The sequence below is a fragment of the Marmota marmota genome, unplaced genomic scaffold (assembly GCF_001458135.2).
Source record: "Marmota marmota marmota unplaced genomic scaffold, marMar, whole genome shotgun sequence".
NCBI lineage: Eukaryota > Metazoa > Chordata > Mammalia > Rodentia > Sciuridae > Marmota > Marmota marmota.
In genome coordinates, this window is record NW_025999977.1 from 39889864 (window position 1) to 39917153 (window position 27290).

At 41.8% G+C, this 27290-nt stretch overlaps 2 protein-coding genes across 4 annotated transcripts in view; both read left to right on the forward strand.

The window, feature by feature from the left end:
- Nucleotides 1–1801: 1801 nt before the first annotated feature.
- On the forward strand, nucleotides 1802–4663 carry Fndc4 (fibronectin type III domain containing 4). Of its 2 annotated transcripts, XM_015479837.2 has the most exons (7): nucleotides 1802–1935; nucleotides 2104–2247; nucleotides 2332–2447; nucleotides 2690–2894; nucleotides 3342–3431; nucleotides 3743–3867; nucleotides 4055–4663. In XM_015479837.2, exons 2-7 carry the CDS (start codon nucleotides 2154–2156, stop codon nucleotides 4088–4090), a joined length of 666 nt encoding a protein of 221 aa, XP_015335323.1. In that variant the 5' UTR covers nucleotides 1802–1935; nucleotides 2104–2153; the 3' UTR covers nucleotides 4091–4663. The 2 variants fall into 2 exon arrangements, with proteins under 2 accessions (XP_015335323.1, XP_048660592.1); XM_048804635.1 differs by lacking the exon at nucleotides 3743–3867.
- A 1709-nt stretch (nucleotides 4664–6372) lies between these two features.
- Ift172 (intraflagellar transport 172) overlaps nucleotides 6373–27290 on the forward strand; it is a 36576-nt gene continuing 15658 nt past the window's right edge. Inside the window, exons 1-18 of one of the 2 annotated variants that reach the window (XM_015479838.2) lie at nucleotides 6373–6563; nucleotides 9935–10078; nucleotides 10282–10394; nucleotides 11098–11137; nucleotides 11422–11487; nucleotides 11702–11781; nucleotides 11981–12068; nucleotides 12816–13030; nucleotides 13937–14060; nucleotides 14477–14572; nucleotides 16031–16192; nucleotides 16534–16587; nucleotides 16760–16863; nucleotides 17033–17118; nucleotides 20267–20379; nucleotides 21472–21639; nucleotides 25331–25467; nucleotides 25639–25746. In XM_015479838.2, coding sequence (XP_015335324.1) covers nucleotides 6525–6563; nucleotides 9935–10078; nucleotides 10282–10394; nucleotides 11098–11137; nucleotides 11422–11487; nucleotides 11702–11781; nucleotides 11981–12068; nucleotides 12816–13030; nucleotides 13937–14060; nucleotides 14477–14572; nucleotides 16031–16192; nucleotides 16534–16587; nucleotides 16760–16863; nucleotides 17033–17118; nucleotides 20267–20379; nucleotides 21472–21639; nucleotides 25331–25467; nucleotides 25639–25746 — 1937 coding nt within the window. In that variant the 5' untranslated portion in view covers nucleotides 6373–6524. Of the gene's footprint in view, nucleotides 6564–9934; nucleotides 10079–10281; nucleotides 10395–11097; nucleotides 11138–11421; nucleotides 11488–11701; nucleotides 11782–11980; nucleotides 12069–12815; nucleotides 13031–13936; nucleotides 14061–14476; nucleotides 14573–15999; nucleotides 16193–16533; nucleotides 16588–16759; nucleotides 16864–17032; nucleotides 17119–20266; nucleotides 20380–21471; nucleotides 21640–25330; nucleotides 25468–25638; nucleotides 25747–27290 lie in introns of those variants that run through there. The other variant, XM_048804637.1, reaches the window with a different exon arrangement.

The window sequence follows — 27290 nt, forward strand, 5'->3', positions numbered from 1 at the left end:
CTGGTTACTAGGCTCCGAGCACTCTGGGGGAGCTTCTGGGGTCCTCTTTGTATGCACCCAAAACTTGCCAGCCCCTTCTATATTTTCAGAAGAGGAAGAGCAGAGGTTCATTACTCTTGCCCTTTAGATACAATGCTGTCTTCTTTAGAAGACCTCAAGCTTGGGAGAGCAGGACAATACCCAGTCCAGAGAGAATCTCTGGGCAATCTCTGGATGCCCCAAGAGGCCAGAGGTCAGGGTCCTTGGATCAGCAGAAGTCAGAGGACCTGGGCCATGGCTTGATCACATGCTCAGAACTCTGTTGTTCTTTCCTACTCTACTAGCCCATTTTTACCTCTCCTCTCAGAAAGGAAAGCAACAGAAGCTTCAGAGCCCCAGGTGTGCACAAACTGAACTGAGTATGGGGGGGGGAATGCTTCAGAAATAGAAATACTGCAATGAGAACAAAAGACTCTGCCCTAAATACAATGTTATCCAACATTTATTTACTCTGAGCCATGCACTTTTTACATACAGTATCTCATTGGATATATCAACACTAAGAAATCAATATTAAGCCAGGCATGGTGGTGCATGCCTGTAATCCCATTGGCTCTGGAGGCTGAAGTAGGAGGATCACAAGTCGGAGACCAGCTTTGGCAACTTAGCAGGACCCTGTCAAAAAGTGTGGGGGGAGGCTGGGGGAGCTGGGGTGTAGTTTAGTGGTGTAGTGTCCCTGGCTTCAATCACCAGGACTGGGAAAAGGAAAAAAAAAAAAAAGGTCAATATTGTTTGACATCCTTGTTTTTCAAATCATGGAACAGACTCAGAGAAGTTCAGTTAGCAGTTAGTTGCTTAAAATCACACCGTTGGCTGAACTGATACACCTAAAATCTCCAGATATTATACTAGGCCAAAGCGTGAAATAATTTAGGGACTTTCATTTCCTGAATGAATGAAACAACTAACAGGGTGCAAATCAAAAATAAACACTCACTCACATACTATTACAAGATTTAGAGAGATCTTTCCCCAATATTGTCTCATTTGATCCTCACAACAACCCTATTAGGTTTCATATGCTTTGCTTTATATGTGGAAAAACTAAGATGCAGATTAACCAATTTCTCTAAAACCACACAGAAAGTGGCAGAACTAAGAGACAGGAAGATTTGAGAGAGAAGACAGAGACAGAGAAGACAGAGACAGAGATAGCCAGCCAGCCATAAGTCTTTGCTCTTTACTTCTCCCTCTAAGACCAACACTCTTAACAATCTCTTCATCTCTGGGTCTTAACATAATGCCAGACACATAGGAGATACTTCGTAAATATTTGCTGAATAAATGAAAGAATGAATGAGAAAGCGAAGGGAATCAAATAAGATTATGAATGAGACTTAAAAAGCTGACGCAGTCTACAAGTAATAGATTGTTGAAACAATTATCTCCATCACTGCTCTTCTCAGTCCCCGCCCGCACCGGAGGTGGAATCTCTCCTCCCAACTTGGCTAATTCCTCCCCGGGAAGGAGGGGTTCTCCAGGTGCCCAAGACCCTCGCACTTGCGTCTCTTCCCGCGCCCCCGCCGGATCATCGGCTTGAGTCCGGGGAGGAGGGATTGGGGGCCCGGGAGGCCGCCATTGGGAGGGTCGTGGGAGGAGCCCCGAGAGAACCGGGGTGGGGGGGCCGAAGGGGGGATGACGGCGGTGAGAACCCCGCGGGGCGGGGCGGGCCCGCACGTCCCGGACNCCACGCGACCCGCGCGGACTCTGGGGTCCGCAGACCGGCAGCCGTGCCTACTCCGCCACTGTCCTCTGCCGGCAACTCGGCCTCGCGCTGCCGGCCTCGCAGGGCCAGTGCCGGAATGGGGTAGGGGCAACGCCAGAATCGGAGGATGGGCCGCCCCCTGGGCACCGAGCAGCCCCCGGAGGCCTGACAGATCGCGAGGACCGGCGGAGGGGGGTGTGGGCAGGGAGAACCGCGCACTGGGGTTGCCGCGGGTTATGCGGGGGCGGGGAAGGCGAGCGGAAAACCGGGCTGCTGTGGGCCGTGGGAAGCCTAGGAGAGCTGCTGCCCACCATGCGTTCTGGGTAGCCTCTGACCCTCACAACTCCTGCCTCTTCCAGGAGCCCCGCCTGGATGTTAAGCGGATGCTCCAGTGCCCCCTCAACAGACTATGGGGACCATGGCTTCGCTGATGCCTCTCTCCCCATATCTAAGCCCCACGGTCCTCCTGCTGGTCAGCTGTGACCTGGGCTTTGTGCGAGCAGGTGAGTAAAGACCAATGGGGGTGAGGTCAGCTGGAGCTGTGAGTGAGTGAAACCTGTTAACCTGTTAACACTGGGCACCCACAGACCGACCTCCCTCTCCTGTGAATGTGACGGTCACTCACCTCAGAGCCAACTCGGCCACTGTGTCCTGGGACGTCCCGGAAGGCAACATCGTCATTGGCTACTCCATTTCCCAGCAAGTATGAATCACCCTTCAGCTTCCCCGACCTGTGTCCTTGGATCTCTGCACATTCCTTCATTATATCCACCCTTTAAATTCCCCTCCCAGAGGTGGGGGAATCTGGGAGCTGGTGTTTCTTGGCTCACGCTGCCGTTTTCACCCTACTCCCTTGGAGTGCTTGGATAGTCCGGAGGCCCTGGTTAAGCCTTGTGGCCAGGAACTGGGGTGAGGCTGCCCTCCTCTCCCATCATCTCCCTGCAGCGGCAGAATGGCCCTGGGCAGCGTGTGATCCGGGAGGTGAACACCACCACTAGGGCCTGTGCCCTTTGGGGCCTGGCTGAAGACAGCGACTACACAGTGCAGGTCAGGAGCATTGGCCTTCGGGGAGAGAGCCCCCCAGGGCCCCGGGTGCACTTCCGAACTCTCAAGGGTTCTGACCGACTGCCCTCCAACAGCTCCAGCCCAGGTGAGGGTCTGGGCTAATGAGTTCTTTGGCTTTTTACCTGGCTTATAACCTCATATTTGCTCCCCAAGGCAAGCAATCATCTAGCTTAGATGAATAGAGGGATGATTTATTCATTGTACTGCCAGGAAAGGAAGGAAAAGCAGGTGGGCAGGGGACTGGGTATAGACGCACTGCTAATGAATTCTTTGGGGGAAGGGCTTCTAAGTTTCCTTTCACCCAACCTCGTGTCATTTCAGCTGCAGCCTGCTTGAGTGAGTTCTGTACCTGACCTGCAGCCCTCCTGACTATTGATCTCTAACCACCTGTCCATCAATGGCTTCCTCCCAGGGATAGGAACTCCAGGGTCCACACTATGATGGGTCCAAACTGATTCTAATCCCCAGCATCTCCATTCTGCAGTTTTAGTGATTCCTCTGTAACTCTGGAGTCTGTTTCCTGTCTTCTCAGGTGACATCACAGTGGAGGGGCTGGATGGAGAGCGACCACTGCAGACAGGTGAAGTGGTCATCATCGTGGTGGTGTTGCTCATGTGGGCCGGTGAGTAAGCTGCTGGTTGGAGGACCAAGTACTTAGGGTGTGGGACTCAGTGAAGGGGGGAGGTGGTGAAGGTTTTTCTGTTAGGAGAAAATGGAATGGGAAAAATGACATGGGGAGATGCTTGTTTGAGGGAGGATCATCAGGACAAGTTTAAAGAGAATGAGAGGAGGCTGTTGAGAGCCCAGAGACAAAGACTGCCTGGACACCAGGAATCCAAAGATTTTCTAGAGGTTGTATGGGTATGTTGTTACTCTCAAGGTTGTGAGTGGAGAGGTTGCCATCAAGGCTTAGATGGTATTGTTGTGTTTCAGCTGTAATCGGGCTGTTCTGCCGTCAGTATGACATCATCAAGGACAATGACTCCAACAACAACCCCAAGGAGAAGGGGAAGGGGCCAGAACAGAGTCCTCAGGGAAGGCCAGTGGGAACAAGACAGGTGATATTGGGCCAATGAAGGTGGGAAGGATAATATGGGCCCAGAGGAGCAGCCAGGGAAAGGGATGAGACCAAAGAGGGGCAGGAAAAAGGGGAGAATGGAAGGTCTGGGTTGGAGGAGGCCAAAGAGAAAGGATGGCATCTACTACCTTGCTGAAATTAAAGACCCAGGCCACTTTCTTTCACAGAAAAAATCATCATCCATCAACACCATTGACGTTTGAGTGAAGATGTGTGAGTGAAGATACAGAACTAGAAGAAAGATGCAGTAACAACCTGGGGATGGGGATGGGGTGAGGTCAGGGAGAGCATATAAAGGTGATCTAACCAAGACTCCAGAGGGTAACACACTCCCATGATCTCAAGCTGGTGCCTATCCTCTTTCCACCGTGAGCAGGGACAGAAGGTAGGTCGGTTAGAGTCTGCACCTCCGGACCTAGAGAGCGGATATCAGATGAAGCATCTCCCATACCCCAGGCCCAGGGAGAGTCATTTATTCAATCCTTTCCCATTAGGTCCCAAATAGGGGCCCCATTTCACCTGCATCAGGACTCTTGGCATCCCCAGCTGCTCTCACATCTTGCCTCTGGGCCTTAGAGAGGGGTGTTTCTGTGGTTACTAGCCCTCCCCCAACCAATAACAGGAATTGCCTGGGACTAGAGGCAGATGCTGCACTGCACTACTCCAATGTCTTCCATGGAGCCTCTGGTGCTCCCTCCTCACCTGGCAGCCCCTCCAGCTGCTGGTGACCTCACTCCTTTGACATTTTTCCAATAAAGGTTCTTGAACAAACTGGAGCTGAGTTTATATTCTATGGTATGCTGAAGACAATCTCCACACCTCGTCACTTATATTTGACTGTACATGGGCATCTCACACCATCACCAACTTGACAGGGGCAGATGTATTGTGAGGCATTTGCTTTAATTCTCTGGTCTGAAATGAGTGCAGAGAGACCAGGAAGAAGGGGCATAGAAAACTAGAGCCCCAGTTTCTTTGCTTTGTTGAATGAGAAGGGAGAATACTAGAAAAGTCAAAATTTTTCCTGTGCCAATGGAAATTAAGTTATGTCATATGACAGAGCCAGTAGCCTTGTCATCTTCACTGCTTACATCGCTGGCCCATCTCTACATCATAATTCTGTTTACTCCTCTGTCAACCCTATAAAAGACTGAGCAGTGTCTTGGGGACTAATGAAAGAGCAGCTACACTAATGGATCCCTCTGTGTTGCATTCTCCTATCCTGTACATTCTTTTGCCTGTTCTTCCTGCCTTTGTCTTTCCTTTCATCTCCATCTCTACCTTTGTTCATTCAAAGTCAGTAATAATTGTAATGCATAAATTTACACAACCTGCCACCATATTCAGAGGAGGAGTTTAGAAATAAAATTGAGGGGGGTTCCATGCCAAAAGAATTATAATTTTGGCTCTATGATGCATTTGTTTCCTGTGAAAATAGGGGCTATCCTCTACTCTTCCCTATTTTCCAAGAAGGAGTTGGTGGGAGTAAGAGAAATACCTGTTGACACAGGTGACCACTGTGGAGGAGAGGCTTCTGAGCCCAGAATATGTCTGAAGAGAACATGTGACACTTTCAGGAGAGTTATAAATCTACTCAACCTTGTATCATTCCACAGGAGGCTTATGAGTAACTCCTTTACTGCATTTTGATCTCTCTGATGTGTTATAAGAAATTAAACCAAAAATTTTGAAAGGCACCCTAATCCTAACAAAGATCAAGAAATCAGTACCTTTTGTACTTAACCAATCTCCAACCCCAGGTGTGCAAGCTTTAACCTATCAGGAGAGCTCTGGTCTGACACATAAAACATCCTTATATAAGCAGCAATCTTGAACTCACCATTATCCAGTGCCCAAGTAGGGCATCTTTCATTTCCCTGGCCACTGGTTCTAAAACACTTCCCTCAGACTCTGGAAACCATCATTTCTTGGGACAGGAGTGTTACAGGCTAGAGTGACCTCGCATGGAGATAGTGAGCTAAGACTCCAGAAGGAATATAAAGAGTATTTAAATCTTCCATTTCTGGGTTGAGTCCCAGTCCGACCCCTTACTGGCTGTGTTAACTTGAGCAAGGGACACCCCTAATAGTCTCCGGGTATATAAAATAGAATAATGCGATCCTACTTAAAAGGTAGCTTTGAGCTTTAACAATATAATGTATGATTAATATTTTGCCCAGTACCATGCAGACACATCCTGTGCAAGTCGGGTTACTTATTTGTGTTTAGTTCCATCAAATGCCCTTTGTTCTATTCGCCCCCACCACCACCCGCCCGCCTCACCCACCCCGAGAATTTGAGAACACTCTCAGCCACGCTGAAATGCATCAAAGAGCAAGATGATTGCGAGCCGGGGACTTGCTGAAGGCTTGTGGGTGGGACTTGGTCTTTGGTTTGCATGCAGCAACGGGATTGGTTGAGGAGAGGATTCGTCAAAACTCCTCTCGGACCCGCCCAAGAGCTCACTGCGCTTGCGCACGCTATTTGCTTCGCCGAGAATCCATTTCGTGACCTTGCGTCGTGCGCGGCGCTCCGGTCGCGTACGCGTCAGCGTAGTCGCTTCGGCTGCTTGGCGGGTTGTCCAGGTTACCGCTGGAGTTGTCGCTGTCTGTAGCTTCTGAGAGACAGGTGTGCGTCATGCAGCTGAAGCACCTGAGGACCCTGCTGAGCCCTCAGGTGAGGAGTTGCGTGCCTCTTCCCTTCCCCGGACGCAGTGCGTTCCGATAAAAGTCGGGGCACTGAAATTTATAATGATGAGCGCCTGCCGTGCGCAGAAGACTGTAAAGGATCTAGCGATCTCCGTTTGTACAGCCTTCAGTAGGCGAGGTGGACCGCTAATCACCATAGCTTTCCGTACATTTCATAATCCGTTGTACAGCAGGCTCGGTGCTGGGGCTCTAAGGAATCCATGATCACGCGCCCTGCTGCCCCTGCCTTCAAGAGCCTCATTCCAGAGGGAGATCTGCACGTGTAGGCCACGAACATAATTCTACACAGAAGGAAATAAGCGCTTTAGGTGCAAACCCGAAAGAGGGAAGGGTGGAAGATTGAACCTTCATTCTGATCATGAAGTTTCGTCGCCTCCAATTCATAGAGGCTGGGCACTAGGGAAGGAACCCTGAACAAGGTGGACAAAGGGTGGGTTTTGGAGTTAAGAGACCAGAATCCAAGTCCCAGTTCCATTACTAATCTAGCCGTATGACCTCTGACTTTAGGCCTTATCACGCAGTTTCTGAGCATTCCACCAGCTTACAATACTAGCAAACTTAGGGACTTGGGTGAGAGTTAATGAAGTAATATACACAAAAGAGCATTGCAAACTGTAAAAAAAAAAAAAAAAAAAAAAAAAAAAAAAAAAAGCAGTGTGCAAATTGATGCACAAGAGAGAACATTCAGAATTGAAAGGGCTACCATAAGGCCAGTAAGAATATCTGTCATAATTGAGTGCTCAATATACACCCGGGCAGCATAACTAAAGATGTTAGCATTGTGATTATAGAGTCAGACATACATAGATTTAAATCTTGGTTCTGCCATCTACAAACTGTGTATATAAACTTGGGAAAATTACTTAGCCTTTTTGTGCCTCAATTTCTCCCATCTGTAAAAGTAGCATTAACAGCATCTATCTTGGAATTGTGAGGTAAAATGAGATAATGTGTGTGAAGCACTTATTAAAATGCTACTCTATGGAAGTGCTTGTTAAAAGTTAGCTGCTTAGGGCTGGGAAATATATTTCCTTGCATGCACAAGGCCCAGGGTTCAATCCCCAGCACCCCCCCCACACACACACACACAAGTTAGCTGCTATTGTTCTATTCTCTATCTCCCTTAATCCTACAACAGTCCAGTGGGGTACAAAATGTGGAAAAAGAATTAGCCAGGCATGGTGGTGCATACCTGTAATCCCAACTACTTGGGAGGCTAAATCAGGAAGATCACAAGTTCAGGGTTAAACTGGGCAACCTAGTGAGTCAAATATAAAAAAGGATCTGGGTGTGGTGGTGCTCACCTGTAATCCCAGCAGCTCTGGAGGCTGAAGCAGGAGGATTGCAATTTCAAAGCCAACCTCAGCAATTTAGTGAGACCCTGTTTGTAAATAAATTATAAAAAGGGCTAGGGATGTGGTTCAGTGTGAAGTATCTCTGGGTTCAATCCCCAGTACCAAAAATAAAGAAGGCCTGGGGATATAGCTTAATGGTAAAGAACCCCAGGATTTGATCTCTAGTAGGGAAGAAGAGGGAGAGAGGGGGCAGGGGAGGAAGGGAGAGAGGAAGGAGGAGAGAGAGGAAGGAGAATTAATTGATTATGGTACTTCACAGAGAATGCGGCATTTGGAAAATAAAAAGGAAATTAGAAAAAAAGAAAGTTGTGCTTCTTACTCAGTAAGTTGCCCCAGAATCTATAGTTTAAAAATTGCTTTGTCCTAATGGAAAAATTGGAAATGGATTCCTCCTTCAATCTCTTAAAATAAGATGATGTCATGATGCAGGTAGGGCCACATGCCCAGGATCAGGCACAGCCATGGAGCAGGATAATCAGCTAAAGTTGATGAATTGTCCTCAGCACTTCTAACCTAATGTAATGAAGAGTTGGAGGATGACAGTGGTGGTGGTGGTGTAACCATTTTCTGGCTCTACTTTGGGGTTTGGTCAAAAAAGCCTAATATTGGATGTAAGTGGGTTAGGAATAAAAATTGACAATGTGTTAAGCCAGAGATCTAGATTCCATGTAATTAATCACAACAGGATTGAAGCTATTATTTTAATTTTGTTTTTAGTTGTAGCTGGACACAATACCTTTATTTTATTTATCTTTATGTGGTGCTGAGGATCAAACCCAGGACCTCACATGTGCTAGGCAAGCATTCTACTGCTGAGTCACAACCCCAGCCCCAAAGTTAGGTTATTTTGTTTGTGATGCTGGGGATTGAACCCATGCCCTTGTGCTTGCAAGGCAGGCACTCAGCACTCTACCAACTGAGCTATATATCCCCAGCCCTATTTTAATTTTTATTTCAAGGAGGAAAACCTTTAGGGATAGAAAAATAGAAGACCAGAGCTGGTGGTGGGAGGGTTAGACATGAAAAGAATAATCCATTAGGTGCTGATCACTTCTAACTTGGGCTTCTGTGAAGTAAGTGGTTGAGGAGGGGAAAAGTGGCATTGCTCATCCTAAGTCTCAACTCTAATTATGTAACTTCCCATTCCAAAACTTTCTCTGTCTTTCCCTTTCCTGTAAAATAAACTCAAACTCCTTAGCCTGGCCTCAAAGATCCATTCTGATCTGGCCTCAGTCTGTTTCCTGCCTTGTCTCTTCTATTCATCTAAACTAAATTACTTTTTCTCATCCAGAATTCACCTTTGCTCATGCTCTTCATTCTATTCCAGGTAATTTCCCTTTCAACTACATTCATTCTTCAAAGTTAATTTTGACCACTTCAGCATAAAATTATCTTGGGCTTCTCCAAATTATTACTGCATTCTGTATGTACTTCTCTTATGGGACTTTTCCATTTCATATCATCTTATGAGATCCTAGGGCTGGGTGTGTTTTACTTTTCTCAGTAGGTGCTCAAAAACATTAATTAATAAGTAGCTAAAGACTAAACTTATTAGACCAATTAAATTTATTTCAGTATCAGTCCTGGGATATAAGGGAACAAGGAGGCCATTGCAGGGATAGATTGGTATAGGTGACTTAATGTTTTGTATTATGAGTCTAAAAGCACATTGCTGGGGCTGGGGGTGTAACCCAGTGGTAGAGTGCTTACCTAGCAGTAGTGAGGCACTGGGTTCAATCCTCAGTACCACATAAAAATAAAATAAAGGTATTGTATCCATTAAAAAAAAAAAAAAAAAGCACATTGTCCAGGATCTGACAGCCTTGGAAACCAGAATGGAACACATGTGTCTTTTTATTTTAAGGAAAACACTGTGATGGGAAGAAAATGGACCAAAATCATAATAAAACTAAGGGAATGGGAAACACTTTTGGCATTCTAGACTAGCACCTGGTGTTTATTTTTTATCCCTTTGCCTCTACAGGATGGAGCTGCAAAGGTGACCTGCATGGCCTGGTCCCAGAACAATGTCAAATTTGCTGTCTGCACAGTGGACCGAGTGGTATTGCTGTATGATGAACATGGGGAGCGGAGAGATAAATTCTCCACCAAACCAGCTGACATGAAGGTGAAGAGTACTTGTGTATACCTTAACCCACTGAGGTAGCTTTACAAACCTGGAAAACTTCTTAACCTACCTCCTAGCCATCGGCTTAGGAAATGGCCTATCCTTCTTTTTCTCAAGATGAATCGAGCCTGTTGGAGCAAACATGTACATTTTCTCCTTATCTCTTTCATGTATACTCATTATCTTTTTCTTTTTACTTTTAGTATGGCAGGAAGAGCTATATGGTAAAGGGCATGGCTTTTTCTCCTGATTCCACTAAAATTGCCATAGGACAAACTGACAATATCATCTATGTCTACAAGATTGGAGAAGACTGGTGAGGGCAGAGATTGGGGCATGGGATGGCCCAGAAAAGAAAGGGAAGGCATGAAAAATGCCTCAGTTGGGGAAGAATAGAGAGGACGGGGAGCAAAAGCCAGGCATGGAAGGCAGAGACTTTCTGGAGTCTGTTGCTATTGCTTCAGTACCTTTGTCCTGTGTGTTCTGCAATCCTATCCTGGAGTAATGAGTCTAAGGTCACCAGAAGGCCCCATGAGATCCTGACACCCAGTGTGATGTTTTTTTCTTTGCTGTTTTGTTCCAGAGCTTTTCAGGGTCTCTCTCATGCCTCCTTTAAGAACTCCTCCAGGGAGGGCAGGATACACTAGGACCAGGAAAGTTATCTGGTCTTTCCTTCCTTGCTTCAGCATCATTTTTGGCAATTTATATATGGAAGTGGGTTTTTGGTGGGTTTTTTGTGGTTTTTTTTTTGTTTGTTTGTTTGTTTGTTTGTTTTGGTACTGAGGATGAAACCCAGGGGCACTTAACCACTGAGCCACATCCCCAGCCCTTTTTATTTTTTATTTTGAGACAAGGTCTTGCTAAGTTGCTTAGGGCCTCACTAAGTTGCTGAGGGTGGCTTTGAACTTATTGTCCTGCCTCGGCCTCCAAGTTGCTGGGATTACAGGTATGGGTCACTTCCATACTTCCATACCCAGTATCGAAGTGGTTTTTAATGTTTTTCTCATTTTATTTGGCAGGGGTGACAAGAAAGTCATCTGCAACAAGTTCATCCAGACGGTAAAGTTCAGACCAGTCCCTGGAGCTTAACTTGAGTAAAACATATTGATATATCTGCTTGTAAATGTAACCAGGAGTTGGCATTTTATAACATGTCAATATGACTTTTCCTACTGCAAGGATGAAGGTTGCCTGGCAGCTCGTTTGCTTTCCTTTTATGAGCCCAGTTGTATCCCCTTCTTTCCTTCCCTGTGGAAGACTAGGATGGTAGTGTGTGGTGGGGTGGCCAGGTTGTGCTAAGCCACAAAAGCAGGGTTACCCTTTTCACCATTTCTTTCACATAGAGTGCTGTTACTTGTCTGCAATGGCCTGCAGAATACATCATTGTCTTTGGACTGGCTGAAGGCAAGGTAAAGGAGGGAAGGGAGACACGAGAGAAGTGGTAGGTGGAGATAATGGGTCTGGAAAGAGAAATATGATTCATTTTCTCCCTTCAGACCAAGTTGTGTGTTGGGGGTGGAGAATACATAGGGACCAGTTTTGTGCATTTTGTTTTTTTTTTTTAGGGCCTGGGTGAAATTGAAAGTTGCCTAACCAGACTTGTATCCATTCTTCCATTTTCAGGTTCGTTTAGCAAACACTAAAACTAATAAATCATCTACTATCTATGGGACGGATTCTTATGTTGTGTCACTGACAACAAAGTGAGTAAGAAAGAGAATATCATGAGGGCTTGGAAATGTCAGGATAAAGCTGTTGGAGGTCTAGATTGGGAGATCATAGTGTGAAATATGGAACCACATGTAGAATAGGGTTTGACAGAGAAGAGAACTTTCTTGGAGAGACAGAATAACCTCTTCCTCTACTTCTTACCTTTACTCCTTTTCTCTCTTTGTTTTTTAGTTGCTCTGGGAAAGGGATTCTCTCTGGTCATGCAGATGGTACCATCGTTAGGTATTTCTTTGATGATGAAGGCTCCGGAGAGTCACAGGTATAAATAAAGGATGCCCTGGAATAGGACTAAAGGAAGTTTCAGGAGCCCTCCTAGAGGAGACTGGACATCTAAGGCACTAAGATTGAAGCACTAGGGGAAGAGGCTGGAGGATGAGATCTCAGGATCTCAGGGAGAGAAAGAGTTGGATGTGGCCACAGAGAAGAATCATGTTCAGAAAGCTGGAGTTTATTATTTATAAGAAGGGATGATTCAGGTCTGGAGAACCTTAAGGCAAAGGGAAATAAGACTCTGAGGGGAAAGAAAAATGAAAATTATCCTCATTTACATATATAAATTCATAGGAAAAAAGTTAACTGTTTAGAAAAGGACAACATGGATGTTTTGCTCTGTATAATTCAGTATTGTTTGAATCATTTACCTTATAATTACTCGTAAACTAAATTTAGCCCTCCTAAAAAAAGGAGGAACCATATGCTCTCTGTGGGCCTAGACTATATTGGTTAATGTGTAAGACATCTCCCCTATATGGCTTTACTAGGTGCATATTAGAGATCTCCAGCATGTCACTATTTTGTGAATATGGCCTAGAACTCAAGGCCATAACTTTATATGTTGTGTGTATATATGTGAGACAGAAAGGTAACTTGTGGAATCTTCAGGATTAAGATGTGTTGGGGTGGGGAAATATTGGAAGAAATATTTCTACAGGGTAGGATGGTCAAATGGGTTATGAGGTACTGAGAATGAGGAATTTCAGGGCAGAACCCTCTACTTCTATCTTAGGGGAAGTTGGTTAACCACCCATGCCCACCCTATGCCTTGGCTTGGGCCACCAACAGCATTGTAGCTGCTGGCTGTGATCGGAGGATTGTGGCCTATGGAAAGGAAGGCCATGTGCTGCAGACTTTTGATTATAGCCGTGACCCTCAAGAGCGGGAGTTCACCACAGCTGCAGCAAGTCCTGGGGGTCAGTCCATTGTGCTTGGAAGTTATGACAGGTAGGTCGGCTTTCTGGTGTCATCTTCTGCCTCCTTTTCCTGTGAACCCTCTGCTGTAGTCAAATTATTCTGAACCAGAGTAAGAGACTAGTCAGAATCAAGTATATGTTGAAGGAGATTCTCAGATTATAAATCATGCTCTTTCCCCTTCCTGTTTCTATCATACCTTGGCATACTGGCACTTCTAAAATGTACCATTCTTGTGTTTTGTCTCTGTGCCTCTTCCTGGGATTCTACAGCAGAATCATTTCCTATTTCTTTGTGTTTCCATTGCTCCTTTCAGACCACTGGCTTAGAGTTTATCACATTATATTATAGTTTATTGCTTGTGTCTGTGGCTATAATGAAGAATCCTTGAGAGAAGGGCTTATTACTTACCCTCTTATCTCCAGTGCTTAGATTAGCATCTAGTGCAGGATATACAGTCAATGTTTGGTGAATGAAGAAATGAATGAATTAATATAGTAAATGTTAACATTAGATAAACAGCTAGGGTCTGGGACCAATCACTTCTTGGGAGCATGATTTACCCTGGCTTTGTCAGTCTCGGTTTCTATCTCCTTCAATCGTATGTAACTGCTCATATTCTTTTCTTTCTTCCCTTACTCCTACCATTTCTCCATTTCCCTTTTTATATTTCTGTACTACTGACTGTTCATTTTTCTTACCTACCCTCATCTGTTGTTTTCTCCACTCCCATCACTCTTATTCCATTACATTTTGCCTTGATTTTTCCCAACTTCCTTTACCACTTTTTTGTCCTCCCTCAGTAGACTGCCTAGCTTGTCTATTCTCTGATTTCCTTTCTTCTCTGATATAGCAAGATTGATTTCCTTCAGTTACTAGTTTATTTTCACCCTTTTGCTCAAAGTTCATCTCTTCTAAAAGTCACATACTTCATTTCAGACTTCGGGTACTCAACTGGAGCCCTCGAAGAAGCATCTGGGAAGAAGCCAAGCCCAAGGAGATTGCCAATTTGTACACTGTCACTGCCTTGGCCTGGAAGCGGGATGGCTCAAGACTTTGTGCAGTATGTTACTAGTAGCCCCTTTCTGGATTGGTGATTTTCTCCAAACTAGGAAAAAAATCCTGCCTACCCTAAAACACTCTCCCTTGGCACTAGAGAATCTCGTCTTTCCTTTTGATTCCAATCTAAAAATCTGGTGTTAAAGCCAAGAGAGAGAGAGAGAGATCCTTTTTCAGAGGCTCCAAAGGACAGAGTTTGGTAGGCAGGGCTTATTTCTCCCTCATTATTCCATGCATGTATGATGTCCTTGAGGCCTGTATTTGCTGCCTCTTTTCTTCTGGACTTCTGAAACACACCAACCCTTTTGTAACAACTCTTTTCTAGATTCTAAAGCATAGATTTGAGGGATGTCTCTAGATAGCCTCTCCATGCCAGTGTACTGTGTGTCTTATGTTTTATACTGTCACTTTCCTTTCTAGGGCACACTCTGTGGTGGGGTGGAACAGTTTGACTGCTGTCTTCGAAGGAGTATTTACAAGAACAAGTTCGAGTTAACATATGTGGGACCTAGCCAGGTGAACACCAAGATCTTGCTTGGCTCTTTCACTTTTTTAACACTTCCCTGCCTGCTAGCCTCAACCACAGTGTCAAATTTAAGCTTCACTCATCTGACAGAGCTATTCTGAGGGATAGAATGTGTCAGGGAAACTCACTAGCAACTTTTCCTGCTATAATTCTCCCACCACCATATTGTAAGAAGAGGTTTAAGCACCAGGCTTAAGAAGTACAGAGATTGCCAGTTCCATCTTCCTTGTTTAAAATAGTTGCTGCCTATCCACTATAAACTGGGCAAGTAAACTCTGTTGTTTTAGGACCCATGAATGCTCGTGTATGATGTTGCAAGTTAATTTGTCGTTCCCCAGCCTACTTTTCTCTTTACCTCTGTTCTTTCCTTCATTTATTATTCACTGGTTCCCTCTTTCTTTTAGTGTCTCAGAAACATTTTATTCTTTCTATCCTATGTATTAGCACCATTAGGCATTGAGAATATAAATATAATTATCTGTAAGATATTTTCTCTTAAAGAGATCATTGTAGGGCTGGTTGTAGCTCAGGGGTAGAGCACTTTGGTTGGCATTTGTGAGGCACTGGGTTTGAACCTAAGCACCATATAAAAAAATAAATAAATAAAGGTGTTGCGTCCATCTACAACTAAATAAATAAATAAATATTTTATATATACATGAAGGCTGAGTGATAGTATGTGCCAAAATGTTAGCAATTCTTTAGCCTTTCAAAAAAAAATCATTATAGCAAAGGACATGTATCAAAAAATAATATTAAAAAAAAGTACATGCTGGACACAGTGGCATACACTCATAATCTCAGCAACTCAAGAGACTGAGGCAGGAGTATTGCAAGTTTGAAGACTCCCTTAGCAACTTAGCAAGACTCTGTCTCAAAATAAAAAATAAGGACTGGGGCTGTTGCTCAGTGGCAGAGCGCTTGCTTCACATGTGTGAGGCACTTGGTTCAATCCTCAGCACCACATAAAAAAATAAACAAAATAAAGGCATGTCCATCCACAACTATTAAAAAAAATATATAAAGGGCTGGGGATGTGACTCAGTGGTAAAGCGCCCATGGGTTAAAATCCTAGTACCTAATAATGATAATAAGTAATACAGTACTCTCTTATAACTTATTATATGAGAATATAATACAGTACTCTCAAACTCTTATAAAAGTTTCCACAAAATGCTATATAAACATAGTGATAGGTTTTACCCAATGGAACTTTCAGAATTATATGTATTATGAGTAGCAAAAGAGATAATATATGAAAGCATTTAATGAATATTAAAGCTCTGTGTAAATGTAAGGTATCATCATTGCCAACAATGTCCTAGGCCAGGTGAAGAAACAAGGTATTAGCTATGTTCAGCACTATGGAGGTGGGCAAAGACCACAACACATTCACACCTCTTTTGGCCTGGGGAAGCCTAAGGAGCTCGGACCTGTCCCTTACCAAGGTGATTGTGAAGAACCTATCATCAGGAACACGGGTGGTGCTCAAGTCACACTATGGCTATGAGGTGGAAGAAGTGAAAATCCTGGGAAAGGAGCGTTACTTGGTGGCTCACACGTCAGACACACTGCTTCTGGGAGACCTGAACACTAATCGCCTCAGTGAGGTAGGAACCAAGAATGGAAGGGTGGGTAATGGGGCATCTTGGCTTTTTACTCCTGGGGACCAGGCCCCTTGGTGTAGGAACTCCACAGGAAACTAATATTCTGGGGACCTGGTTTCAGGAATGAGAGGTTTAGAATTCTGGAGTGATTAAGAATCTCCATAGTTGGACTATTTTTATACCATTTCTCAGAAACATAGGTACCAAAGCAAAATTTGACAAAGCATCTTTTGCATGGTTCCAAAGCCTCTCTAAATTTGACCTCCCTGCTTCCCACCTGTCATTCTTTCAGCCTCACCTTGGATAATTATCTACATTCTTATGTCTCCTCCTCCACTTCACAGGTAGCCTGGCAGGGATCTGGTGGCAATGAGAAATATTTCTTTGAAAATGAGAATGTGAGTAGAGCTTGATTTCACTGTTACCATCTTGATTAGCCCCCTTCTAGGTCCTGTGTCAGAAGAAGGGCAAGTGATAGTGAGATAGCAAGGAGAAAAGTGGGAGTCACTGTGAATACAGTACACCTAATTCCACTGTTTTTCTTCATGCTTCCTTTCCCATTCTTCCTAGGTATGCATGATCTTCAATGCTGGAGAGCTAACCCTGGTAGAATATGGGAGTAATGACACCTTAGGTTCTGTACGCACTGAATTCATGAACCCTCACCTCATCAGGTAATCTCATGAGGTTCTTTGAATACTTACAAGCCAAAAGGATTTCTTTTGGACTTCTAAATTCTGTGTCCTCGGGTTACTCTAAAAACCATCCCATGTGGTACTTCAAAGGCTTCAATAAAATCCCCAACTAAGCCCATTTTGCTTTACCTCACCCCTTATGTTTCAGTGTCCGTATTAATGAGAGGCACCAGCGAGGAATGGAAGATAATAAGAAACTGGCTTATCTTGTTGATATTAAGACTATTGCTATAGGTAAGATTCTATCATACTTTCAACAACAAAAGAGATGTTTGTATTACACTTCCATATCACAGGATTGTATTCAGTGGAGAATCCAGGAGTCAAAGGCACCAGGTAAATATGTAATCCCATTCTTACAGAGATTGTGTGAAATGTTTGAGTCCATATGTGTGTCTCTATACCTTGTCTAGATGTACACAATTGGGTACTTCTTGCATAAACCTGCCCATATAACTATTGTGTTCTCTAGAGATATATCTTAGACCCTGCAAATTGGAAAGAAGAACTATTAGAAAATTTATAAGTTTTCCTGTTTAGACTTTACAGAATCATAGACTTTCTTTTAATATTTATTTTTTTAGTTATAGTGGACAAAATATCTTTATTTTTATTTTTATCTTTATGTGGTGCTGAGGACTGAACCCAGTGCCTCATGCGTGCGAGGTGAGCGCTCTCACTCTGAGCCACAATCCCAGCCCCAGAATCATAGACTTTTTAGAACTGGAAAAGTCCTTATTTTTTTTTTTGTATAGTTTGCCATGTGACTAATAATGACAGATTTTTTTTTTGCATTTCATAAGTGTTTGCAATTATAAATCTTACTTTATATTTTTATATTTTGCAATTATAAATCTTACTTTATATTTTTTTGTCATGAAATGTCTCAAGAATAATTTGAGAATAACGTACCTATACAATATATATTTAAGAATGGGGCTCTGGAATCAAACCATCCCACTTCTCTGCTTGCTACCTGTGTTATCTTACCTAAGTTACTTAACCATTTTGTCCCTCAACTTCCTTATCCAATAATGGGGACAAAAATAGTGCCTACTTCATATGAAAAATACTCAGACTGATGTACAATAAGCACATAAAAGTTTTAGCTATTAATAGTAATGATATTATTACTTATTTACCCATACCCAGTTCTGTCAAATCCTAACATTTTGTTACATTTGCCTTATATCTTTTATCTCTTCTCTTATTGTTGGGCATTTAAGTTGTTGATTTTTCACTATTACAATGATTCATTTCTTTAAGATCTATACCTAGAATGGAATTGCTGAATCATAGAGGAGATGTATCTTCACTCACTAAATATTTCCAAATTGCTCTCCAAATAGATTGTACCAATGTATTCTCACCCTAGCAATTAGAGTTGCCATTGTTCAGTCTCTTCCCCAATACTGAAATTGCCTGACTTCATAACTTGGCTTACTTCTGTATATGAAACAATATCTCCTTCTATTAATTTCATTTATTAACTCATCACTTGGATTTCTTTGTCTGTGAACTGCCAGTTCCTATCCCTTATCCATTTTTAAAATCAAGTTGTCTCTTCCTTAATGATTTTTAAGTTCTTTGAATATGCATATGTAACCCTTGATGGTTATTTGCATTGCAGATATCTTGTCTGCACTGTGGCTTGTTTTTCTTCTCCTTTGAGTGTTTTAGCATTCAGACACTTTTAATGTAGTCTATTTGATCACTTTAAAAAAATAGTTTGTGATTTTTGAGGTCCTATTTAAGAAATTCTTCCCTATTCCCTCCTGTATTTTAAGATTTTTAAATTTTGCTTTCCACCTGGAATTTATTTTTATGTATAATGTGGGTAGATTTAATTTTGTTTTTTTCCATATGTTTAACCATTTATTGAAAGTCCATTTTTCACCCACTAATTTGTAATGCCATTTCTCTCATAAATCAAGTTTCCATATACATGTGGGCCTATTCATAAGGTAGTTTTACATTTCATGAATATTTCACATCAGCTTCCTGAGCTCAGAAATATAAATATCTATAATGGAAACAATAATGTAGTTCAAGAGGCCCAATATTCTAGTGATAATAATAAGCTATGAGACTTTATAGAAGTCCAGTCACTCTTTAGTTCTCATTGTCAATGTATGTAAAACAACAGAGTTCTTCTATTACATATTTGGGTCACCAGCCCCTTTGAGTGTTTAATAAAATAATGACCCTCTATGAGAAAAATGTATGTACACACATAATTTTGTATACGATATCAGGGTTCATGAAGTTCTAGCATTCTATGATTTACTTGTGTTTGGGGCATTAAAACATGACTTGATCATTTTGATTTTTAATTAAAAGAAAATTTCCTTTAAATTGATCTTCCCATTAATATACATTAGCTGACATTTGGTCTTTTTATGTAACAAAAGCAGGCACATTGCTCATTAATAATGTATATCAGTAGGAGATGTGAATGGCTTTGATCAGGAGACTCTGAAAGCATCTCAGCCAACCCTGAGTGGTCTGCCTTAGATGTGATCTTTTTTTTAATATTGTTTGTAATACTCAGATAAAACTAAAATATTAATCCTCTGCACTGAGCAGCCTAACTTTAGTCACAGGCTTCTCCTACTTTTGTCTGTGTGCTTTTCCCATTCTTTACCCTTCAGAGCTCTTATACCATAGGCACACAAATGTGCAAGTAACTTGTTGGAGCAAATCTGGTCATCCAGTTCATTTCATTCATTAGCTTTCTCTCATTGGTATACAAAAACTGGCTTATCCTTAATGTGCTCAGTGCTGCCTTCCAGAAGATTTCATAAGCAGTAGAAACTGCTTACACAGTAGTTCTGATCTTATGAGGCAAAATGCAGGAGTTCCAGAGAGGAATCACATTCCTTGATAGATCTGGACCTTTTGAGTTAACTATAGAGTGAAACAAAACCATCTATAATACTAGATAATTTTTCAAGCATCCTAGCACAATTTACTGTATTGGTTATTTGCATTTCCTTGTGACACACTGTAGACTGATGTAATAGTCTCTCTTTTTAACATACACACACACACATATATATATGTATGTATGTATCTATATATGTATATGTGTATGTATGTATGTATATATATATATATATATATATATATATATATATATATACACACACACACACACACATGTCTTAATATCTTTATTTATCTATTTTTATGTGGTGCTGAGGATGGAACCCAGTGCCTCACACATTCGAGGCAAGTGTTACCACTGAGCCCCAGCCCCAGCCATGATGTAACATTCTTAAAGCCCAACATATGATTTTAAGACCAGACCTTTACCTACTACCTCTTGCCTGGTATATGACTATGCAGAATCTTTCTTACCCCTCTCTCCTTTACTCTATAGTGGATCTGATTGGTGGTTATAACATTGGTACCATCAGCCATGAGAGCCGTGTGGATTGGCTGGAACTTAATGAAACTGGGCACAAACTCCTCTTCAGGGACCGGAAACTTCGTGTGAGAAGGGTTACTTTGGCCTTAGGCCTTGGCTGGCCCATAGAGGGTGTGAGATAAGCTGTTTCCAGGGTTGGGTGGGGGCAAGATGGGGCATAATTTCTTTGTTCTGTTTGCCATTAGCATAGCAAAAGGTATAGAGGAATCAATATTCTCTGTATTTAGAATCACAGACTGTCCTATATTACCCTCGAGGAGACTGTATTATGATGGTAACCAAATCAAGAGGGGAGTTTGAGAGCTGATTTCTCTCTTACTAGTCACAAGTTTATGTCTTCATGAAACCTCCCTGTCTGCTTTCCTCCTCCTGGTGCCTAGCTGATCTTTGCCTAGACTTGCTGCTCTAGTGCTCTTCAGCCACACGTTCCTGAAGACATTGAAGCTGGCTTGAGTCTCCTCCTAATCCCTTATTGATTCTCCTCTCAATATGATGTTACCAGCAGGGTGCGATTGTGCACACCTATAATCCCAGTGTCTGTGGAAGCTGAGGCAGGAGTATCGAAAGTTCAAAGCCAGCTTCAGCAACTTAGTGACTTAGCAAGGCCCTAAGCATCTCAGGGAGACCCTGTCTCAAAATATAAAAGGAATGTGACTCATTAGTTAAGCACCCCTGGGTTTGATTCCTGGAATTAAAAAAATATCATTTAGAAATTTGTGAAAATTTCTTTAGCAAAAGACAAGAAATTTTATGTATGTGTATGTATATTTGAATGACATCACCAAGGTATTCAACCTTGGAGTCAAAGAAACAATCTAGTGATTGTTGATTTCAGTGAAAGTCACATTACAAATTTCCATATCACCTAATTTGTCTGGTGTCCCTCCTTTTGGTAATTCTGGCCCAGAGTTATTCTGAGAATGAAAATCTGATCTTCACCGAACTTTAACTCCTTAGATGTATATCTTTACTGTTTTGGTCATCTCTTATTTGGCCAGAGTCAAGATATACAAATTCAGCATAAACTTTAAGGGATAGATCAATAAACTTTGAAATTCAGCATGTACCTGACTGGTAGGTCAGATCATTTTATCATAAGGGAAAAAGATTCCCCTATAGCCCCTTCTAACTATGCTGTTTGCCTCTTCCTTTTTCAGTTGCATCTGTATGATATTGAAAGCTGCACTAAGACAATGATCCTCAACTTCTGCTCCTATGTGCAGTGGGTTCCTGGGAGTGATGTGCTGGTAGCCCAGAACCGAAACAGCTTGTGTGTGTGGTACAACATTGAGGCACCTGAGAGGGTTACCATGTCCTCTATCAGGGTATGTTGACACTAAGGGAACCTCAGACATTATGTCAGGCTTATTAATTAGAGCCCTGAGGAGACTATAAAGATTACTTGATTTTCTCTGCCCACCATCCATAATCTCTGATGCAGTTGGCAGGTATCCCCATTAATGGACTGGCTTCCAAAACTATCCTTATTCAGTTTCCTGATATTATGTTAGACCCTTGGTATACGGTTCCTCATTATAGTGGACTTGGGATTTCACTGAGTTCTCTCTAGGCTGGAAGATAGATCCCTGGTGGGAAGGGTGGCTCTATGCTGTTCCCTTAGTGTTCATTCAATGTTTTAAGTCATCAGAATTCCTTTCTATCTCAGATTGCAAGTAAAACTCTCTTTGCTGTCCCATCAAAACATCATATACACCCAGTAATCTTCCAAAATCTGAGAGGAATCTATGAGAACAGAGAAGAGACATGGGACCCTGTGCTAGGCTAGTATGTATGATGGTGTGAGTGTGGATAGAGACTTGATGCTTTGTTTTGGTTCTTTTTCTATCTCTCTGTTTTTCTACTTTGTTGCCTCATTTCAGACTGGAAATCTAAAATTTGTCTTTTTAAAAAAAAATACGCTTTTTTCACTTTGGGGTTTGGGGATTATACATCCTAGTACTATAGAGATTACCCTTGAAAGTATAAAGTTAATCAGCACTAAAGTCTCAAATTAATCAGCATGTAACCCTCTCTCCCCTGAAAATAATGCAAGGACTTTAAAAGGCTTTAACTTCAACCTATCTTGCTTTTGCAATTATTGTCCAGTATTTTAGTTCTAATCTTTTTTTTTATCCCCAAATTAGATATTATTTGTACAGGTAGAATATAGATTTATCATCCTGGTATCAGTTTCTTGTGTTCACCTTTTCTTTTTGCAGTACCAGTCTGCCCTCTGGAATTATTTTTCTTCTTAAAGAATATCATTTAGAAATTTGTGAAAATTTCTTTAGCAAAAGACAAGAAATTTTTTAGAAATGAGAAGTACTCAGTTTTTTATTATCTGAAAATGTTTTTATTTGGAAAAGACACTTGGACTCAGCACCCAACTCTAGGTTGACAGTTCTAAGTTTTCTTAACCTTTTCTATATGTTATCCCAATGATTGACTTCCATTGTCATTCTGACAGATTTATTAGCAGCCCTTTCTGCATAGGTGATCTGTTTTTTCTCTTTAGTTGCTTTTTTTTTTTTTTTTAAGTTGTAGATGGACTTTTATTTATTTATTTATTTATTTTTATGTGGTGCTGAGGATCAAATCCAGTGCCTCACACATGGTAGGCAAATGCTCTACCACTGAGCTACAGCCCCAGCTCCTCTTTAGTTGCTTTTAAAATCTTCTATTTATTTTTCTTAGATATTTTGAAGTTTCACTACAGCGTCTCTAGATACAAATTTTTTCTCTCCCACTGTCTTTTTTTGCAGTAGTAGGGATAGACCCTAAGGTGCTGTATCACTGAGTAAATCCCCAGCCCTTTTTATTATTTTATTTTATTATTATTTTGTGTGTGTGTGGGGGGGTGTTCCTGGGGATTGAATTTGATGCATTGCTACTGAGATATTTCCCCAACTCTTTTTATTTTGATCTTGAGATAGGGCCTCTCTGATTTTCTGAGGCTAGCTTTGAATTTGTGATCCTCTTGCTTCAGCCTCCCAAGTTTCTGAGATTACAGGCATGTGACACCATGCTCCTCTCTTTTTTTGAGGCAGAGTCTCATTATATTGCCCAGGCTAACCTCAAATCCCTGGGCTCAAATGATCCACCTATGACTACATGCATGCACCCCACACCCAGCTAAATATAATTTTTTTTCCACAGTGCTGGGGATTGAATTCAGGGTCTCGTTCATGCTAAGTACAAGCTCTACTTGCTGAGTCACCTAGATATAAATTATTAAAAATTAATTCTGCTTGATATATATTGTGCTTCGTGTATTTGTGAATATATGTATTTTTAACCATCAGTCTTAGAAATTTCTTAGCTATTATCTCTTCAAACACTGCTTCTTCTGTCCCTTTCTCTAGTCTCTTTATCAGCACTCTTATTGGGCATATGTTAGCCTTTTTATTCTATCTTTTTTCCTTTTTTAACTTCTCTTTCATAGTTCCTTTCTTCTGAATGTAGCTCCATGCTACATTATAGATAATTTCTTAAGACCTACCCACCTTTCAATTCTTTAATGCACTTTTCATTCTTGTCTAATTTATTATTTAAACCATCTATTGAAGTTTTACTTCAGAAGTTAAATATTTCATAAAATTTTGTTTGGTTCTTTCTCTAATCTGCCTTACTATTTTGATAGTCTCTTATTTCTATTTTTTTAAAACTGGGAATTGAACCTATGGGCACTTTATAACTGAGCTAGATCCCCATCCCTTTTTGTTTTTTATTTTGAGAAAGGGTCTAAGTTTTTTAGGGCCTCACTAAATTGCCGAGACTGGCTTTGAATTTGCAGTGCTTCTGCCTCAGCCTCCTGAGTTGCTGGGATTATAGGTGTGCACCACCATATCTAGCATTAGTCTCTTATTTCTTGCTTAATTTTCCATTCTGTCTTTTAGGTCTTTAAGCATTTCATACTTAGTTCATAATTATTTTATAATCTGTAACTTTTAAAAAAAAATTTTCAATGCATTATCTATAACTGCTATTTTTAATATCTAAAATTCTTGAAGGTCTAAAACTGCTATTTAATTACCATTTGCTCTTTCATAATTTTTTTTGTATTTTGGTGATATTTTAGTTGTGAGCTCATGTATTCAGTGTAATCTTTTGGGATTTTGAGACAAGTTTTTGGACTCATGACATGTTTTCTACCAGAAATAATTCACGTTTGCTTTTGCAGGAATCAGCATGTTAATTATCTGTACCACTTGGTTTTGTTGCCTTCACTAAAGAGTGGACCCCACATTTAAGGAGAGGTCTCTTTCAGCTTCCATGTTCCACTGAAGGGCTCTAGTTTTATTTTCCTGATACTGTGTTTGCCTTCAGGGCAACTTCACTTTCCCCCTTGCTCAGTTTCCATTATTCCTGCTCAGACTTTTATCATATCAAATTTTGTTTTCCTGTCTGATCTCTTTTTGAGAGGGTTAGGTAGGATACAGGTAGGGAATATTCTTAGTGATTTCTTCAGGTGAACTCAACAATGCATTAAAAAGTATATTCCATTAAAAGTATATTTCAACCCAGGTATGATGGCACACACCTATAGTCCCAATGGCTTGGGAGGCTGAGACAGGAGGATTACAAGTTCAAAGCCAACATCAGCAATGTACCGAGGCCCTAAGCAACTTAGCAAGACCCTGTTTCAATATAAAAAATAAAAAGAAAAATAACTGGGGATAGTTAAGCACCCCTGGGTTCAATCTCTGGTACCAAAAATAAAAAAGAATACCTAGTCTGTGGTATTGCTAAAGAAGCAGATACCATACTTTGTCTTCTTACCTCCAGACTTTGCTTTGGTGCTGTTGCGTCTGTGAGTGCACTTTGAACCCAAGGATACTGCATAGATAAGGCATTTTTATCTGATTGGTAGAAACTAAAAGATTAGGAAAACAAGGACAAGTATAATTCCCTCCACGTGTGAGCACTACAATTGGGTGAGGGTGGGTCTGTTCTGCAGTTGATTTGGTGGAAACACTAACCTGAAATTTGGGGGGATGGGGCTATGAACTTTTACAGGGAGATGTTATAGGTCTGGAGCGGGGCGGGGGAAAGACAGAGGTGATGGTGACAGAAGGTGTGACTACCGTTGCCTACACGCTGGATGAGGGCCTTATTGAGTTTGGAACAGCAATTGATGATGGCAATTACACCCGGTAAGAGGCTACTGATAACTAATGTGGTAGTGGGAGAGTCTGGGTCTGAGAAGGGTAAATAGGGTGAATAATTACCTGGCCTCTTCCCTCCCTATGCCCCAGCACCAGTATTCCTCTGTGTCTTCTAGATCCTGCCCTCCTTCCTTATCCTGTGTTTTCTTTTCTCTCCAGGGCAACAGCCTTCTTGGAGACCCTGGAAATGACCCCAGAAACAGAGGCAATGTGGAAAACCTTGAGTAAACTGGCCCTAGAGGCAAGGCAGCTACACATTGCTGAGAGGTAACGCAGATGTGTAGAACTGAGGTGCCTGGCAGCTAGCCTGATATGGGGTTCATAGGGACTGACCCCATGAGCAGTTTACCCATGGGCTGCTCCTGCCCATTGTGTAAGCTTGCATCTCTCTGTTGCCAACAAGTACGAGAGCCCTTCTGTGGGGCATTTATTCCCAACACCCTCCCATTCTAGATCATAAGGGAATACCTTTTATTATTTTTGCTTCCCCTTCTTGCAACTGGATTCCCCTTAAGAGTTTTTAACACTCAAACCCTTCAGTCCCATGTATGTTGATGTTCCAAGAGAGGAGTTAATAAGACTTTAGATTCTAGCCTCCTTGAGTTCAAACCTCCCTTCCACTTACCAGCTTGTGTAACCTTAGAGAGGTTATTTACCCTTTCAAAACCTGTGCTTTATTTTTCTGTATGTCAAATAGAAAAAATAATAATATTTACCTCATAGAATGGCAAAGAAGAATGGTAACAACAGAACAAATGAGAGAATCTTGCAAAGAGCTTATAGTATTATAAGTGCTCAATAAATGTCAGCTGCTATTTTGGCTAGGAACCGTCATTGATCCCTCCCCCCCCCCCATAGACTCTGAGCAAGTTTAAGGACTCAGTCTTCAAAATATATCCTGATATATCTGATATCTGGTCCAGCCCTATACCTGCCCCTAGTGCAGACCATTGCCATTTTCTGTCTGCAGTATTATGAAGATTCTTAATGAGCCTCACTGATACTAGTCTTGGACCCCTACAATTCACTGATTCTACTGCAGATGAGGTAATTTTGTTTTTAAAACATAAGTTAGCTGGGTATAATGGCACACTCCTCTAATCCCACAACTTAGGAAGACTGAGGCATAAGGATCACAAGTTCAAGGCCAGCCTCAGAAACTTAGTGAGACCCTGCTTCAAAAAAAAATAAAAATAAAAAAGGATTGGGGATATAGTTTATGTATAGAGCACCCCTGGACTCAATCTCAGTACCATAAAAAATTTTAAAAAGTTAGATTGTAGTCATTTTTGTGACCTTCCACTGGCTTACTGTTAATACTTAGTATAAAACCCAGGCTCCTGGGGTTGGGGCTATAGCTCAGTACAGAGCACTGGCCTAGCACTTGTGAGACACTGGATTCAGTCCTCAGCACCACATAAAAAATAAATAAATAAAATAAAGGCATTCTGTCCATCTACAACTACCAAAAAAATTCTAAAATAAATAAACAAACAAATAAAATAAAGGTATGCTGTCCATAAAGAACAAAACAAAACAAAAACCAGACTTCTGTGGCCCTGCAAATATTCAGCCTCTGCTTTCTTCTTGTGCCTATTAGCTACTTGCCCATTAGTCTCCAGCCACACTGGCATCCATATTTATTCTTAGGGACCTTTTCACTAGTTATTCCTTCTGCCTGAAATGATTTTTCCCCATCTTGCCATGACTAGCTCTTTCTCATACTCAATTATCAGCTCAAAAATTAGCTTTTCAGACTCTGACTACCAACTTAAATCATTCACTCAGTTACTAAAGACAGAATCACCCTG

What these genes read in the sequence shown, in the direction of transcription:
- Fndc4 (XM_015479837.2), top strand. Translation starts at nt 2,154, where the DNA reads ATGGGGACCATGGCTTCGCTGATGCCTCTCTCCCCATATCTAAGCCCC. An exon ending in CCTGGGCTTTGTGCGAGCAG is followed by an intron (nt 2,248 to 2,331) that starts GTGAGTAAAGAC and finishes GGGCACCCACAG; the next exon opens with ACCGACCTCCCTCTCCTGTG. An exon ending in GGCCAGTGGGAACAAGACAG is followed by an intron (nt 3,868 to 4,054) that starts GTGATATTGGGC and finishes TTTCTTTCACAG; the next exon opens with AAAAAATCATCATCCATCAA.